This window comes from Chroicocephalus ridibundus, chromosome 4 (genome assembly GCF_963924245.1).
Source record: "Chroicocephalus ridibundus chromosome 4, bChrRid1.1, whole genome shotgun sequence".
In the NCBI taxonomy this organism is placed as follows: Eukaryota; Metazoa; Chordata; class Aves; order Charadriiformes; family Laridae; genus Chroicocephalus; species Chroicocephalus ridibundus.
Window position 1 is genome coordinate 65,349,744 of NC_086287.1, and position 15,856 is coordinate 65,365,599.

The 15,856-nt window shown below is 44.6% G+C and overlaps 1 protein-coding gene across 1 annotated transcript in view; it reads right to left on the reverse strand.

Moving 5' to 3' along the window:
• The window catches only part of PRKCH (protein kinase C eta), a 118,252-nt gene that overhangs the window by 36,999 nt on the left and 65,397 nt on the right, over window positions 1-15,856 (reverse strand). The window contains exon 10 of the mRNA XM_063333589.1: window positions 8,552-8,706. Coding sequence (XP_063189659.1) covers window positions 8,552-8,706 — 155 coding nt within the window. The remainder of the gene's footprint in view (window positions 1-8,551; window positions 8,707-15,856) is intronic.

Here is a 15,856-nt window from a genome sequence, read left to right on the forward strand (position 1 = left end):
AGCAAAGCTGTGCCCACTGTCCTGCCCAGAGCGCCGCTGGTAGGAGATGGGAGGAATTTTCTCCCACAGAAATTTTAAACTGTAAAGCAGACAACAATTACTGCAGTGTTACCACGTAATAGTTGAAATTTCCTACTGTGTTATTATCCTTAGTTTCTTTCTGCAGTCATTACAGGCAGCTGATGACGTTGCACTAGAATCTGAAGACAAGGCGTTTCAATTACGCCATAGGTATTAAAAGTTGCTGGGTGACTTTACAAAAGCCCTCTGTTTGCATAAAACCAGAGTATCTACATGCTCACTGGCATAAAGAACAAAATCTAAACACGGGTATTATTGACCAAGGAAACATCAGGTGCTGATCTTGCTACAGCTAAAAAAATAAGTCGAATTCTCCCCAGATAGCTACGGCAGTTGCTGCAGGCCAAGTATGTCAACAATACTGATTTTCTCATTGTCTCCCTTACATATACAGTAGCTTCACCCGCTGCAACACATCATGTTGCAAGAAATCTTCCATTTCACCAAGTTAGAGGGAGCCAATGCAACAGCATTTTGTTGGCACAATCTTTGTTTTAAAAAATTGTACAAAGCATTTATTAAGGTTGACAGAGACCTTTTCCTCAGCTATATATATCAGCCTCCCTAATGCTAACTCAGGGGTCATATTCTCTGACATTAATACTGAAGGCTTCCTCGATTCAAAGTGGATACAAAGATCAACAAAGATACTGGATTAATGCTGGACAATTCTGGAGATCTCAGAGCAAAAGGCTTCAAAATTGGGTCCTAACATCATGGGTCTGAGTGCCCTTGATATCAGGGAACACGTTACAAGTCAGATGAGCAGTTCTGGCTAAAAAGGTAGCAGTAATACTTAGGGGCAGTTTTTAAAAACAAATTTTATGTAGCATCTTGAAATTTATTTCAATTTGTATTTTTCCCCTTCTCATAAATAGGGAAGAAAAGGCAGAAAGACTGTTTCGTAGTTTCAGAAGTTCTAACCTAAATATTCCCAGGTGCCCTGGGACTTAAAGACTGAGTCTAATTCTGGGCTCCTTTCTTTAAGAACTTGGCTGTAATTGTTACACGTAGCTATTTCTTAAATTGCACCTACACGCTTTTTAATTGTGAAATGCCTTCATAAGGATATATTAGTCACAAAAAGAACGACAGAACACAAGTCTAATCACTTATCCCCTCCACAGATGAGCAGTGTTACTTATTTTTATTGCACCAGTACCAGACTTGCCAACTAACACTGAGCTCTCATTTCAAACATTTGGTAAATGAGAGTCCATGCCTGTTAAGTGTAGTACACAAGTTATTACATGCAAATGTAACAACTACACCAAAGGAGAAGAGTGAAAGTACGAGGGACTTGCGTTTGGGTAAAGGTTATCCAGCCTTGGGGCAGGTGGATGAACTAGACAAATTCTTGAGGCCCCTTGGAACTATGGTTTTTAATGATTTATACAAACTCATTATGTGCAGGGTTTGCAGGTTTCAAATCAATCCCTTTAAATAACCATAAAGGAAAAGTAGACACTAACAGAGCCAATAACTTCTGCAGGCTATTCAGTAGTCCTTAGTCATGTGGAAAGTTGCATTAAAGTTCACAGACTACATACAGTGGAGTCAATGGGGCACAGAGATCTGATATGTGAATCTCAAAACAGGACTGCTCTTCGTAAGCATAACTGTAAATCAGGACTAAACTGTCCTGCACAGTGACTGATTAAACATGACATGGAAACGTGAGAGGCTGGGTTTTTTTCTCTGCATTTTCCATTTGATCAAGTGCAGAGAAACAACACTTTAAACACTGCATGCCAGAGGCTGTAAAAGAGCCCAGCTTGCAAGCATGCAACAACCACATCTGAGTGGAAAACAATGTGGAAGATGCACTGTCTAGGAGCACAAATCAGCCTACACGAACTGTTGACTGTCAGATAAGATTGCCACAGACATTACTACACTCCTGACCCTAAGAGACATTCCTTTATATTTTCTAAAGCTGAATGAAGCGCTTCCAGAGACTTCACCGTGAAAATTTCTCTGCTGCACTAAGCGGTTGTTGTAGGGTTGGGGCTGTCAGTACATTATTTTGTGCCAATTTGCAGCTTTTAGCTGATTTGCTTCACTTGTTCACCGTAAAAATCAGCTTATATTTCATTCTTCCCGCTGTTCTCACAACGTAGCACATCCTTCATTTTGTCTCACATACATATACCTACTCTTGCCTTCAGGGCCCCAGTCCAGGAAAGCGCTGAGTCTGGAAGCTCTCCTGAATCGAGGTCTTGAAGCGACAGGGACCAGATCCCACAGCTGAGGTTATGGTGCTCCACAGAGTGGAGACTCACACCCATTTTGGCGCTGGCTGGGCTGTTTCCCACCCTCTCCTCTTGGATGCAAACAGTACGTCTCTGCCTGCGTGCAGCCAAACCAGGGTGGGGAAGTGGGAGGCATCAAATACAGCAAAGTCTACCTACAGATGCATCTACTGTAGCACATTCAAGCAAAAACTTTCAGAAAAGCTTAAGGCCACCTCATTAAACAAAAGGTTTATCTTTATTTGCTCGGAAAACAAAGCTATGCATAGCACCTAAGCAAACCAGTGGTAATCCCTGGATAGCCCCCCAGTCAGCCAGTTTGCCTTGCAGGGCACTGCTGGTATCAGTCACAGATCCAGTTCAACCACTAATTTACCTCCTTGGGGAAAGGCCCTTGACTTCAGAGGAAACAAGATCTGGCTCCAGATGTGAAAAAGGGCATGAGATGAGAATAAACAAAATCACCAGTTGCCAGAAAAAAAAAAAAAACCAAAACATGGAGAGAGACCATGAGGGATCCCACGTCTACAGTGTCTTGACCCACGGAAAAAGCAAACAGCACAGTAATAAGAGTTGCTCTGTTAACAGTGGCTGTATGTAATTAGGAAAGGCATTCAGCTTCTATTTTCAGCATGTAATTTTTAATTGATTCTGCTGAAAGAAACTTTCGTGTTGTTTCAGTTAATAAGAGTCTTTCCGGCAAAACTGGTCTCCGAAAAAGGCTTATGTAAACCTTCCTTGAAGTGTCACAGGCTTATTGTTTGAATTGGCAGGAATTAACCTGTTGCAAAAAAATCATTCCCTATAAAAGCCAACAATCATAAGACACACAGCTGCAGACCTGACTGGTCTCCTACACCAAGAAAAGGTGATGATTTTGGAGACCTGGCCAGTATCCAGCAATCTTTCCAGATCCCAAAGGAGATGGAGCTTTTCCCTGTCATAAGGAGTACCGCACACATGAAGGTGATGCTTTCAGGTAACACACAGAAAAGTAAACACTTCCTGTTCATGACCCTATCTTATTTTCCCCAAGAGCTAGTGTTCAGCCCCAAGGCGAGACCATGTTCTCATTTGGATAATTGTGTAATTATCTTTTGCCTTCCAAAGGGGCCACACATCCTATTAAACACAAGCAAGTCACGGGACCTGCTTAATAGTGGCTGGTGCCACATCAGCGCATGGGGACTCTGTGCACACTACCCCACATCCAGAGGCGTGATGGAGCACAAGCAGACCCCAGGCATCTCTGGAATGGCCAGTTGCATTAGAAACACCAATACAGACACAAAGGCAGTAGAATGAGCTAACTAGCACGAGCCCTCAGGATAAAAAGAAAGTTCTTCAACCAGCCAACAACCGGTCCTTGTCCCAAGCTATCTAGCCCAGCCTTTTAGCTCCTCTGGCTCTTGGGCAGCTACATTACCTACATGCTACGCTACCTAAGTCCTTAGTGATGTATCTGCCACTGTGCTGTGCCAGGTGGTAAGCTGGGGCACACAGGTGTCTCTACTATTCAACTCCATACCTAGGGCTGGCAAAACCAGCATTAAAATGCAGGATGCAAAGGTGACACTGCCTCTGCTTCCAGATATAGTTCAGGTATGTCACTATGTACGCTGTATCACCTCTGCAGGTAGTGGAGGCTTGTTCTGAAAAGTGACCAACTCAGCCCATGCTGAGACACATGGGACACATCTGCAAAGGGAGAGAAAGAAGGTTTGCTGTAAAAATCAAGACATGCCACTAGGTTGCCTGTGAAAAAGCCGTTACCTTTCCAAAATCGAAAAAGACTGCAGGGTAAACCCCTAAGCCCCCTCCTCCAAAAAAACAACCAATCCACAACAACCAAGCTTAAGAAAACATTTGCATTTCCCTCAGTACAGAGGTACGATGCTTCTATTGAGGCACCTCACTATGTAGGTGACATTGGCAAGTGGACCTATCCACTAGCAAAGCTGTACATCAACCTATGCAAAGATTTGAATTTGAGGGCAGCAGGGCAGACCAGCCATTCTTACATTAATGCTACATGGAAGGAAAAGTCCTGCTTTTAAAATAAACCCTTATAATCATTTACTGTCTCTTTGCTTTTTAGAAGACTGAGTGGACTAGGCCACTTGCATTGAGTAAGCCACTAAGAGATCTAACGCTGCTCAGATGTGCATGCTGTTTTGTTTTGCTCCCAGCATGCACAGAAGCCAAAATACACTTCCCCTACCCTGAGAACCACCGAACTGGAAACTGAAAGTTGGGAAGGGCTGCCTCAAGAAAAATAGCACGTACAGTCTTCAGATAAAAATCACCAACCAACCTACCTCCCTGCAACAGGACCCAGCATACTATTTTCCTTTAGAAATAAGCTTAAAGAAAGCAGCAGTGCAAGAATACTGCTCTGTGAGCAAAGATTTTTATCTACAATAGCCTTGATTATCGCCTAACCTTTTCCTGGCAACATCCAGCATGAGCTGATCCCAAATATGTCCTTGTCCTACTCCTCCGTGGTTAGAGGGTGCACAATATAGTATGATTTGACATGCTGAAACATTTGCTTTCATGGCTGGATAAATTCTGGTCTTACCCCCTGTACGATGGGATAAGGAACCACGCTGTACTTGTTGACATTTTTTTCAGGAAGCAACTATAAATAGGCACTGCTGAGTTGACAGCTAAACCTCAGCTTAGGGCAAGGCAGAGATGTTTCCTTGATAAGGCCAGAAAGGTGTCTCTCCTTTGCAACGTTGCAAATGGAAAAACAAAAAAACAAAAAAAAACAAAAAAAAACAAAAAAAAAAAACAAAAAAAAAAACACAAAAAAAAAAACAAAAAAAAAAACCAAAAAAACCCAAACACAAACCCCCAACAAAAAACTGTGAAACTGAAAGCTCTCTCTCAAAAAATGCCAAATACACACATACGTTTATGGGACTTCTATTCTGGCCAGGGCTTAGTAACAAAAAGCAGAGTTTCCTCGAAGTGAGGAGTAAACTCACTGAAAACGCACTTTCAGTTGCATCATGAAAACCATCCTATGAGAGCACCAATGCAGCAGTAAGCCTGCTTTTAATGTTAAAAAGTCACATATAACCAAAATACACCATCTGCCTCAGGAACCCTGTTCTCATGGACTCCCAGTAGCAAATAGCAGAAATATTGCCCCACAGCTACTTCAAATTGCGTATGTGTGGCTGGAAAAGGAATCAACAACCACCTGATTTTAGCTGTTACCAGCCCTGTCACCCCACGCCAAAGCGACGCATTTTAGCTGCTTCTCAATGAACTTTCAGTGTTGGCTCTCAAGCCTCTCTGGCATTTCAAAGGAGAGAAGATGCATCTTTTCGCAGCATTTGTCACAAGAACAATTTGACGTACTGGGAGAACTATCATTGTGTTGGTAAATGCAGACACTCTGCTGAACTGCTTAATCTTGAAGGGGGCAAGGAAAAATCCAGTAGTATTATGTTTAAGGTTAGCCCAGAAGAAAAACAAATGACCCAGGGTATTCTAGGCCAGGGACTCTCTTATTCCATTGACGCTGGGAATCCAGAAAGGAGAAGCACATTGAGCAACTTGTGGCAAAACACTTTCTGATCAGGCTTTCCCTGCTGTCTCTCCCCCTGCTCCCAGCTTTCTAAGCAAGCACTCACATTCTGACCGTAAAATCTCCAAACTCTCTTACAGAAGTGCAGCGATTCCCTTTTGAGTATCTCCTCCATCCTGCAGACTCAATTCCTGGAGCTCAGTGTTCATGACCTGACAGAAGCAACCTCAGCTCAGTACAGCCGCACTGTACTCCCCTTACATCTTCCAGAACAGAGTGACCCCGACTAATTTTAAAAAAACAAGTCATCCCCCGGCATATCTGCCCCGTGCAGCTGAAGCTACCTGACTCCACAGTTCAACCAGTTTTCCAGCAAGATCAAAGCCCATGCAGTTGTTCAAGGAGCTTTTCAATTACTCCTCGAGTTTCTATCATGAATTACGGCAGCACTTGAAGAGCGCCAAAACCCAGAGGAATCTATTACTCCTGCCCTGTGACAGGCAGCAGTCTGAGAGGGGACGGGACAAGCTGTAAGCACAGTGGCATTACATTATGCCCAGACACAGTTTTGTGGCTGAATGATTGACAATAACTACTGGATGTCACTATTTTAAGGATAATGTCATTTGTGTAATTATCTGGCAGGGTCTCTCTTCAGGAGATGGAATTATTCACAAGGGAAGAATTAGACTGAAATCCAGCTGCAGAGTAAGTAGATTTGCTATTCTATACAATCACAGTGCTTTAGAAGCTCAATACATGTGGTATACATCACTAGTAATTTTCATACTGTCAGGACCCAAAGAATATTAAAATGACACTCCTCTATTTCACTGTGCCACATATATCCTATGATTTCATACTTAAAAATACTTTAATATTCTCTGTCCTCACCTGACCATCTGTTTCTTACTGGAGCTCAAGCTAGGAAAAGAAAGAGAAGTTGCTTTTACTTGATTCATCCTTTCATCTCACCATCAGATAGGAAAGTGTCACCCCCGCAGTCCCTGTCCCTTTGGCCACTTTAGCCCTCAGCTATTCTGGTTTTAGTGTGTTCAGCCCGGGGTTTATCTTATCTGGTAAGAGAGGACGCACTACTAAAGACAGTACTGCATTGCCTGGGTTAAACTATGCAAAGCCCCAAACCAAACGGCATTTGGCCCAACCCACAGTTTGAAACGGTACTAACAGTGCCTGACTGGGATTGGAACTGGTCCCATCCTGGACCCAGTTGTGGGTCCCAGCTGCACAACTGTAACCAAAGCAGCAAAAAGAGAGAGTTAAGTTATTCTTTGCAGTACTGGCATGCCCCAAGTGGAATTGAGCCAGGGCTACAGCAGACCATACCTAAATATGCATGCTTTGCTGCTGGAACCCAGGTAACAGTATTCCAAAGAAAACAACTGACTGTTCCTCCTTTCCAGTGCTCTGCTGGGCAAGACAATGCCAGAGGTGTTCTGCAAAGCACGTCAGAAAGAAACCTTTCTGTGTAACCAGACTATCTCAAGGCTGACATCTCCCTGCTCTACATGTCCTGTTCCACCCAGAACAGGTCTTGCTCTGCCCCTGGTTTACATGGGAGGATGCCAGTCAAATTGTCGTCGTGGTTAGGGAGGCCTCCGCAAAGCAGACTGGCTTTCTGAGCCATGCTGGCTGGTCCACGTCTTGATGCTTGAGTCTATAGTGGAGCACTTTGGCAGTACAGAAGGGAACTAATATAACTAAACTGCCCCCAGGACTACAGAGGAATGACACCCCACCCCACCCCCAAAGAAAAAAACCCCGAAAACAAACAAACAAGAAAAAAAAAAAAAAAAAAAAAAAAAAAGAGTACTGCATGTGGGAAATGGCTTCCTGAGAACAACCTTGAGACCTGGGAGCAGAGGCTGACACAGAGAGTCAATGATGCTCTGATCCTGTTACAAACAAAAAGATGCCAGACGTGGACAGAAAGGGAAAATTCCTGCTGCAGGATTGTGGCAGGAATGAAAAGATTTTTAGTGGCTGAGCTGAGTGGCACTGGATAGGTAAGTCAAAAGATAGGGTTCAAACACAGGCCCATAGCCAATACAGGGAAACAAAGAGGCTTGGGTGTAACCAGCACATATTAGCCTTCAAATAACAAGGCACACAGTGGCAAAAGCAACAGCTCCTTGCATTTACCTCCCAGAAAACCTAGGAAGGCTTCACTTAATGCCTCTCCCTTTGTCATCAGTTTGACTTGTGCTCTCCAGCAGCAGGTTGGGCCCAGAGCAGCACGGCAGAGGCTTCTGGTGGTCAGCAGCTAGCGCCCAGCAGCCACCTGAGGTGCAGACAAGGGGCAATTCTGGGGCTGATATAAACCACCTAAGTCTGCCGAGCAACGTGAATTGACACCAATGCAAAATCTAAGCCCCTGTGCCTTGGAAGGAAAACCTGCTTTTCTACATGCTTGCACACACATCATTGGAATACTCTCCCCGTAGTCAATACTGCAGCCAGAAATCTCACTCCTTCCTGGATGCTGGTGCACCTTGGACAATGTGCAGGGGGAAAGCGGAGGTTACTGTTACCCGAGCTGACAACTTGTTCCTGGTGGGCAGCAAGTGACAGTTATTTATTGAAGCAGAAAACTCAAACTATCATCTCAGCCACGGGGTTCAGACAAAGAGAATGAATGAATGAATGCAGAGCTCACCGATAAATGATGCCTCTTTCATGGAGAAACATAAGGGCTGAAATAATTTCTGCAGCATAGAACCGGGCCCGATCTTCATCGAAGCGACGCGACTTCTGAATATGGAACATCAAGTCCCCGCCATTTACGAACTCCATCACAAAGAACAGGCGATCCTTCACACACGCAAACACAACAGATAGGAACAGCATTAATCATATCCTCCGTCAGGCTTAGAAAGTTCTAAATAAAACTATTATCACCCAAACAAAAACAGATTAAGTACCCATGAGACACTGGGGTGGAAAAAAAAAAATCCTGACATTTTGAGGAAAGATTAAATCAATACCAGGAAGATCTGTTAGTACCTCCTTGCCCTGCACTCCCCCTCCCTGCAAATTTTGCCCCCAGTAACAAAATGAATTCCTATTCAGATATGTATTAGGCATATCAGTAGGCGTGTGCTCATCACTAACTGTCTCCTGGAGGGTTTCCCAAACTGTCCTTCGCCTGAATTAGCAGAGGATGATAATCCTGAGTAAACACAAGAGAAATCTGTAAAAAGGCACTTGCTCCATACTAAACTCCGCAGCTCTCTGGGGAAAGGTGCTCCATAATCCGACGTGCATATCCAGACTGCTCACAGAGTGCAGCTTCACCACAACAGCACAAGGGCTCAGGAACAGCAATGACAACGTCGTTTTGAGGGTTTCCCAATGCTATTTCTGGGGAATGTGTGGTGTTTTCCAGAATGGGGTTTCCTGCCATACACTTGCACGGCAGCTACCTTTTGGGTCCTCAGATTTCAGGTTTCCTCTGATTAACCTGCAGAGACCTTTGGGTGATGAAGGAACTGATAAGGACGAAGTATAAACCAAAGTTTCTGCTGGGCAGAAAAGCAACCTGTTCAAAGTTCAGCTCATTAACCACAGCTGCTGGTCTCTGAGGTTTCTTTTTTGGCTTTGTTCTGTTTTTTTGCGAAAGTTTACAGATAGGGAGACACTTGCTTAAGCTGCATGCTCAACAGTTTGGGGGTATGGGTTTAACGCATGCAAAAGAAGTGCTTGCTTAATTGTGAGAGGAAGGACACAGTGAATTGTCACAAAACTAAACCCTAGAAGTTTTGCGGTCTGGTTCAAAAATTTCCCCCAGGAATTTTTTCAGGACATTCAGTATTGGTTGTTTCAGTTCCACTCTGAATAACAGGAACAAGTGGACTAGAGAGAGGCATACAATTCAGTTGGGACCAGTCAGTCTTTTAATGGTACTATTTGCCCTTCTTCCCCCACAAGCCCCTTCCCAGGTCTGATGTTAATCATTTACAAGCTAGTTTTGAACCCTCTCCGAGTTTAAGAGGGTAAGCATTGTTATGCTCCACTTTCTGGCAACCAGCCAGCTTGAAATGACTACTGGTATTAACATCGTTGAGATGCACACAGCAGAAGAAAAGCAACCAGGAATCCTTTAATTCCTCTCTGGACATGAGCAGGAAAGCAAACGGCTTGTGACGGATGAGGACAGCTTGCTTATCATCACCATCTTGGGCTCAGCTCAACAGCTCCTTCCGGGCTCCTTCCAGAAGCTAAAATAGATGTGTTCCCAGCAGCCTCACAATACTACCGCGTGTAGCACCACAGCTATATGTTAAGTGCTATCTCTAGTCCATATAAACAACAATACTTCATTGTTTCACTCTGCCTTTATTATAGGGCTGCTGAAAGGCACTCCAGCTGGCTTGCCTATGGCAGCAGTCTAAGCCAGAGCAGCACCAACTGTGCAAACCCACCATAAAGCTTGTCTCTTTAGCCCACATCAGATCATTAATGCCACATCTTCGATGCAGTTGGTTAAACTGAGTCTGGCTATGCTGTGCCTACACACAACACAGCAACACTTCCTCCAGCTGCAGCACAGATACCGTCTCTGCCTTGCCAGTCAGGCCAGCTTTTACATCTCCTTATTATTCTTTCTGGCCTCCTTCCTCGCTGATCTCTCCATGTGCCACATACTTATCTAGCCCAGCTTGTCCAGGCATCTCTTCAAGCCTACACTTAAAAAAGAAATCCCTCTTGCCAGATCTCCAACAGGAAGTAATTTAGTTTACCAGCAACCTGATGAGGGATGCATGTGTGTGTATTTATGTAAGTAATACATATGCTTGTATAAACATGCATACAGTTAGACGAACATGCATATATTTTCTACTGTTTCCTTAAAGGTGAGCTTCAGGGAAACAAAGTTAACTCTTCCTATCTTAAAATGTACATGTCCTGCTTCTCCAGCACTGGCAAAACTCCACGGCCCATCTGGATGTACTTACCCGTACTATGATGCTTAAAGGAAGATACTACTAATTCTTTCTCAAATGTTCAGCTGACCACAGAAACAGCTGGTTTTAAAAAAAAATTACATCACTGCTGACAAGAAATTAGCATCTCTTTGTTACAAACAGCTCTTGCTTCAGACTAACAGCAAATCTGAGCAAGCATCATTGCCTGTGTTACATGGTACTCGGAAAAGTAAAAGCTAACATTTCACCTCCACCCATGGTCTCATTTCACAGGTCACGCATAAATGTGGATTATTTAATTACAGAAACTCTCACATTTAGGCCTAACAAAACTTTAGACTACCCGATTTTATTTTTTTTTTTTTTTAAAGAGGTGCAGCTAATTTTTCTAACACTTAGAAATCCCATGAGGTTGCCAAAGAAAAGAGCAGGATCGGTACTGCAACCTGTTTATAGTACAGCATTTATGCATTGGCCTGCTACATACCTGGCAACAATATTAGAAAAATCAGCACTAATGACCACCCTTTGGGGACCAGGATCTAAGAGTCAAGCAAGGTCTTCCATTTTTACTCTTAAGCAAAACCATCAGCTTGCCAAACTGCAAAGACCAAGCACTCTCTCAAGAATCATTGAGAAATAAAATAAACAGTGGTATTGTATGGGGGGGTGGGGGGGAGAAAGGCAATATGCAGCAGGCAGAGCAAGAGTAAATAAATAGCTTAAAAGTGTCCAGGAAAAGGAAATCTTAAAAAAGCAGATAGTTCAGATACTTGCAAATTTGACCTGACAGAGTTATGTGCCTCCTTTCTTGGGGTCTACCAGCGGGAATTGGGAGGAACTGAAAGCTGGAGTGTTTTTTCACAGGGCTTTAATGCCGAAATCCTCGCATTTCTGTTTTTCTATTTTGCATTGCTCGGGAGTCTTCCCTGATCTGCTATCTCTGTTTGACGTCGGCAAAAGAAAGAAAAGAACATTTGAGTCAACAGGAAATGGTGACGTGAAAGCTTTTGCAGCAGTGGCACCACACGAGGAAATCACATTGCACCATTTCTGTACTGGGATTGAGATGAATAAAGCCACAGAGCAATTGTTACTGTAAATTAAAGAAACACTTGGCGGAAACAAATAAAGTCCGTGGGATCAAGTGGGCTCGTTCCAAGGCTGGCCTACATCTAGAGATCAGGCTTGCCAATTTCAGTGCAAGAGAGCTGCTCGGGTTTTTTTCACTTGTTTAAATTTCAGTTTGCCATCTATATTTGTTCACCTATTAGCAGGGCAAAGGCTGCTGGAAGCACATACTGTCCTAAGGACAGTTGTTTTATAGCAGTTACATATATCTGCTTTATTTGTTTGTTGTCTTAGTGGGGTGTTGGTTGGGCTTGAAGAGAGTCCCTGATTGCAAAAGCCACTGGGTGGGACAATCCACATACTGGTTACTGCCCCTCGCAAACACAAGCACCCGCTGAAATCCAGCTCAAACATCGTTTTAGCCCTTTTCCTTACTGGGTCTACTAGAAAGCTGTTTTGAACCTTTCCTTTTCCTCATGACAGGAGGCAGGCGGGCAGTGTGAGGGCTAACTTCCACGCCTTTCCAGTTACGAGTCATAGCTGACGTCTGTGTACAACCCACACAAGACCAAAGACCTCTGAAGACAGCTACGGTGAGAGGCTTATCTCTGATCACAAGGCTTTTGATGCTAAGTAAATCGGACAGGGCAGCACCACTGCCCTGGTTCAGGCAGTGTAAAGGGAGGAGACGGGGAAGGACAAGTGTTTCCTATGTTGCAGACATGGAAGAAGATAACAGCAAAGATGCCTCCTCTATCTGCTGCCCTACAAGAGCTGCTGTGACAAGGGCAGTGTGGAGGCCAGAGTGGAATTCTCTCAAGAGAGTCATTGACGGAGGTTAGGAGACCCACTGGAAAAGACCAACAGGGCCTCTCCAGCCTCCAGAGCCACTGGGAATAGGCTTGGACACGCTCTGCACATTCCCATTGCAGCAGAGCTCTGCCAGACACTGCTGCTGCCCACACTGATTCCTCTGTGGGACTGATTCCTCCACAAGGGGCTGAGCCGCCCCACCACTGACACAGCCCAGCAGAAATTTCACCCAAGCCTCCTCTTCAGCTGACAGCTGCCATGCAAGGCAGCATCTGAAGGATACGGAGATGAAGCTCAGGAATTCTGCTAAGTTTGTATTTCATCTTTTTGGAAATAATTCATGCACACAACTTCTTTAGAAAATCAGCTTTGGGCTCAATCTGAGTTCACTGGAGCCAAAGGGTTTCCCCAATAAATTAGTCATTTTTCACTGTTTTGGCAGTTTATGCTTTGCAGAGCAGAAGGCAGGCTTCCAAAGTTACCTCCGTACAGAGACAGCTGCGTCACTGCTTCCCAGCAAACGTTTTGTTGTTTCCAAAAAGAGTAGCAGGACTTAGGAAGCTTGCAAGCAAATTATGACAAGGTAATTACAAGAGCTGATAGGCTCCCTCAGCGCTCCCAGTGTTCCTGTTCTCCCTTTGTAGTTCACAACCCCCACATAAAGCAATCTGCCTTAGGTCTTGCTGGGAGCGTGCAAATAAACCATGCTGTCTCAGTACCGGGCTTCAGAAAGCCACATGTCCAACTGCCCCAGCAGTGCAAGTGGCCATACATACCCGGGTCAAGGCACTGCAAAGCACAGGACCCGGAGGAGGAATAATAAACAGGTTTGTTTCTCAATACTTATCTTCACAGGAGCAATACAATGATGAACCAGGCTCAGGTGCTGCTCTGCGCTGAAATGCCTTCCCTCCATACCCAGCCCTTTGACCAAGGCAGCACCGCATCCTCATGATCTGCCTGCTGGTCCCAGCTCAGAGGTTTACAGGAGGGCAAGCTGCTCTGGCGGGTTATACATGGCAGCGTTTCAAAACCAGAGAGGATCGCAAATGTCGTAAGAATGGGCTCACCAAGAGGGAATTGCCGGAACAACCTCTGCACACACATGTGTGCATAAGAGCTGAAGCAGACCTAATGAGCTCAGCCCCAAATTTCTGGATGGTGTCAAAGCCACACTTCAAATCAGAATAACTACATCCAGCAGAGGAGAAGAAACACCTCTGCACCATGCTTGCTCAGCTGGAATTACGTGCACGTGTTAGTGACACTTCTTAAACGTGGTCACAGTGATGACTGCCATGGCACCTGCCGCCCCCCCGCTCGCCGCCACGGACCAAGACTCCCAGACGAACAAGGCGGCGGCAGAAAGGCGGCAGGTTTTGCAGCCATCTGCTAGCTGATTTTTGGTGCTCTGTTAGCCGTTTCACCTCTCTGCTTCAGTGACTGCAGAAGTACATGCCAGCCTCAGTAACCACTTCTGCCTAGGAGAAATCAAGTCACGGCAAGGGGACTGTGCCACAGATGGCACACACAGCCCTGCGGCTATCGAGATGGGGGAGACAACTGTGCACCACACCGCATCTGAAAGGCTGAGAAAGGGAAGGTTTCTTTCTTCTGCTGGTTTTGGGGTGGCTTTTAGCCAGTGAAAATTCAGCCAGCTCAGAAAGGGGGTAAGGCATACGCGGCATCTCCTTCAGGCTGGGCAGCTGGTGAGTGTGCTTCTGAGAAGCACAGGTCACTGCCCCACAACGGGCTCATTTTTAGCTCCTTTAACAAAGAGCCACTAGCGTCATTGTCGCAGCTATGGGAACGGGGCAGATATCACCAGTTATCACTTACAACCGCACTTTGCTGACTGATGCTGCTGATAGCGGGCACAACACAGGCTTTCCTATGCCGCGGCAGCGAGGCACATAAACACCGCCTAGAGAATAACAAATTGGCTCTTGCCATTTGCATAAATAAACTCTGTGGGATCCCTCCGGGTAAAGGCTGTCTCCCGCACGCATGTGTGCACAGCACGGTATTAACGCTGAGCTCGTTCCAGAAGAGCTGAACGATGACAACCACAACCCGGGGCGAGCTGATGGGAGTTGTGGGTTCCCACCTGCTCCAGAAAAAAAAAAATATTTAAAAAAAATCGATCATGAATCTAACTACACTCTCCAAATTTCTGCCCCTGTTTTCTGAACCATGCGGCTGAAATTTCAAGCTCACAGGCTGAAGAGTTTTTGTAACACGCAAATTCAGTCATTTCTCTGGAACAATGCATCCTTTGGGATATGGAAGTGAACCATACACGCATCCTTCCTCCTCACCCCCTCAAGACAGTCTAATTCACAGCAGGGTTACATGATTAGCTCATCTCATGACTCTAGAAACTTTTACTCAACATACACACAAAATGATGATTTTTATCGCTCTTGTTCATTTGTATCTGTTCCATTAGAAACAAAACAAAAACACCAACTAGAAAAAAAAATAATCCCACATACTAGGTCAACCAATTAAATCACGCACAAGAAAATGCCTGTGTAATCCCAATTAAAAAAAAAAAAAAGCCAGCTTGGCCACCATTCAAAAAATGCAAAACAAATTGAAAGAAGAAATAAAATCAAATCTTCACCTCCAAACCTTTTAAAATGGCATAGAAGGCTACACAAACACTCCTTCCCACCCGAAAGATCAAAAAACAAAGGTCTGGCTGAACTTAGAGGGGAGTAAACTGAGGAATAAGGAACTAGAATATATCAAGCTATAGACATCACCCATTAATAAAAGATTTATAGGACGCCTGCACCCCTCAGCTGGCTGCTGGTATCATGGTGTCTCAGAAGAGAGTAGCTCTGTAAAGACCATGCTTGTTTTTACAGCCCTCAGTTCAGAAGGAAACTACTGGAATTGCTCTCTCCAATTTGGAGTGACCAACTTGAGACGACTCTGGCCTGCTTTTAAAAATATTGAACTCTGCAATATCTGCTGGCCTCAGACTGTGCTGGGGAAGGCTAGACGCCTCTACATGCTCAGCCAAAGGTCTTCAGGAAAATTAAGAGTGCCAAAACACCCAATGTCCACTTGGAAATGGCTTGCTACAAGGGCTTTGTGGATCCATCCTCTCACCTTAAACATCACCTGGAAAGCAATATAGATTC